Genomic DNA, 2,565 nt, shown 5'->3' with positions numbered 1-2,565 from the left:
AAGATTTTCAAGAGTAAATGGTCAATGACTGGCATATCTTGACCTTAAATATGGGCCACCGTATAATTGGTGGGGCTTACAGATGCTGTCTTCTGGTGCAGGCCCAGGAAATGTTAGCCCAAGAAGTCAGTCTGAAACCCTGAATTCAACAGGAGTCAGGCAACAAAAATGAGTTCCAGAGAAGTCAAAGTTATAAGAAGTATTACAACATATTTTTTTGTTAGAAACAAGAAAATGTCACTAGCAGGCACTTAATGAATACACACCCCAAAACCACAAAACTGGGGGTGGGGAGGAAAGAAATGAGGTGTTTCAATAATGACAATAAATCTCAGCAAGGCAAAGTTGGACCAGGAGTACTCTCTTATCTCTCTTAGAAAGCATGTCTAACTCAAACAAGCATCAAGCAGTCATAAAATTGTTTCTAGGGGAGAAATAGATCACTTTTTAAAAATGTAGTCAGCTCTCAATTATCTACACTAATTGAGAGGGGAGCATTAGCCCATTGGTTTACAAACAGACACTCTCCCTATAATCATTTGGATTTGGGTTAAGAATGTATTGCATGAGTTATTTCTTTATTTTGCAAGGAAGCCGATTTAGTTCCTTGATTCTGTTTTGCTCGGGCCAATGCTAAAGTTAGTTTTCATTCTCCAAGCAAGCAACACCAACAAGGATCTGGGAAAATGGCATTAGATGGAGGAGGGGAAGAAGGGAAGGAAGAAGTCAGCCTGGAATTTGGAAATTTGAAATAGACATCTTAAATGGATTAGCCACAGATGGGTAATTGAGGATAAATTAGCATTCCAAACAAAGCAGAGGGAAAAACTCATACATGCATCTGATTTTGGAAGAAAGCACATATGAAAAGTTAATACATAGCTGGATTTGTAGTTTGCCTGCCTATGAAACTAACCACCCCTCTGCAACAACTATGTGTCTTTGTCCAAAAAGGAAATGAGAGAGAAAAAGAAGTAGAATAAAAATAGTGTTTTTAATACTTGATAGGGAACCCACAGGTCATTCTTAGTCCATAGCAACAAATAATTTCTTTGAAGGTCTTCCTCATCTCCTGGCTGCGGAAGGCATAGATCAGAGGGTCAATCACAGAGTTACACATGATGAGTATGAGGTACATGTTGAAGTGGGACATGAAGCAAACACAGTAAAGGTTCTGGGGACACGAAATCATTAGGATGAGGTGGAGGAAAAATGGAGCCCAGCAAACAATGAAAACACCAAGTAACATTGTCAGGGTGATGGCCCCCTTCATGCTGATCCTCTGCCGGACCGAACTATAGCCAGACAGGGCTGCAATCTGCTTCACATGAGTCCGAGCCAGGAGAAACATATGGATATATAGAGATACCATAAGGAACAGCATGGTGAAAAACATGGTAATGAGACAAATGATGACATAAGTAGACTCATAATGAAGGATGAAGATGATGCCACAACCAGTGCAAAAGGCCCAGATACATGCAATGATGACCCCTGATCGCTTCACTGTCATGATGTTGTGGTAGCGCAGGGCATAGAAGATGGTGACATACCTGTCCACTGCGATGGCCAACAAACTACACATGGAGGCCACCACAGAGATGCAGATCATAGAATCAAATACATTGTCTATATGGCGCACAAAAGCATCTTCCATCACCAGATGCTTATTGTTTATTAAGTATATTGTGATGGTCTCCCAGGCATTGGACACACTCACAAGCATGTCTGCAACAGCTAAATTGCATACAAAGAAATACATGGGAGAGTGCAAGTTTTTGTTCTTAACTATGGCACCGATGACTAAAATGTTCTCCAACAGGCTGATGATACCAAGAGTCAGGAACACCTCAACAGCTATGCCCACTTGCTCACAGGGTGATGACTTGCTCTTGATCATGGGTCCTGACATGTTGCCTCCCAAAAAGCTCAAGTTGACATCCAAGGTGTGCAGATAAAAAGAGGAATTCATCATGAGAGGAAGAGACTCTCTTCTTTGCAGTGAATTTGCTGTAAAACAGGGTAGCAAATGTGATCCAGAGAGAGAATCAGCCCTACCAAAAAGACAGAGCAACATGACAAAAGCAAACTCAAGCCAGCAGAGACAGTCAAATTGAATGAAATATTCCCAACAGTTCCTTTTTTAGGTATATCTCCTTCTTTATTAAATCCCTGATAATCTTGATTATGCCTATAGTAATGTGTTCTAGAATTTAATTGGACTTTCTGATACCCCTTTCTTTTCTACTTCTACCCCACTTACAAGAAAATTAAGGTCATAAACAACAGAACAGATTTGCTCCCTTTCTGTCCCTTCTATTACTGTCCCTTCTATTCTCATTCATTCTCTCTCTCTCTCTCTCTCTCTCTCTCTCTCTCTCTCTCTCTCTCTTTCTCTGTCTCATTTAGTAGATATTATGCTAAAGAAATAAATGTCTGAAGAATGTACACCCTTCCCAAAAATCCCACCCAGAATGATAGATGTGCACCTGCTCTCTCAGTACCCACCCAGAATGATAGATGTGCACCTGCTCTCTCAGTATTGATCCTGACTCTCTCAAATAA

General features: G+C 40.7%; 1 protein-coding gene across 1 annotated transcript; it reads right to left on the bottom strand.

Annotated features, from left to right (window-relative positions):
• Positions 1-994: 994 nt before the first annotated feature.
• Positions 995-2,000, bottom strand: MC5R (melanocortin 5 receptor). Its single transcript, XM_027852308.1, has one exon. The coding sequence runs from the start codon at positions 1,973-1,975 to the stop codon at positions 995-997; it is 981 nt and encodes a 326-aa protein (XP_027708109.1). The 5' UTR covers positions 1,976-2,000.
• Between the last annotated feature and the right edge of the window lie 565 nt (positions 2,001-2,565).

The sequence above is a fragment of the Vombatus ursinus genome, unplaced genomic scaffold (genome assembly GCF_900497805.2).
Source record: "Vombatus ursinus unplaced genomic scaffold, bare-nosed wombat genome assembly UNPS02009573.1, whole genome shotgun sequence".
Classification (NCBI taxonomy): Eukaryota; Metazoa; Chordata; class Mammalia; order Diprotodontia; family Vombatidae; genus Vombatus; species Vombatus ursinus.
The sequence above is the reverse complement of the archived record's forward strand: the minus strand, read 5'-3'. Positions and strand labels throughout refer to the sequence as shown.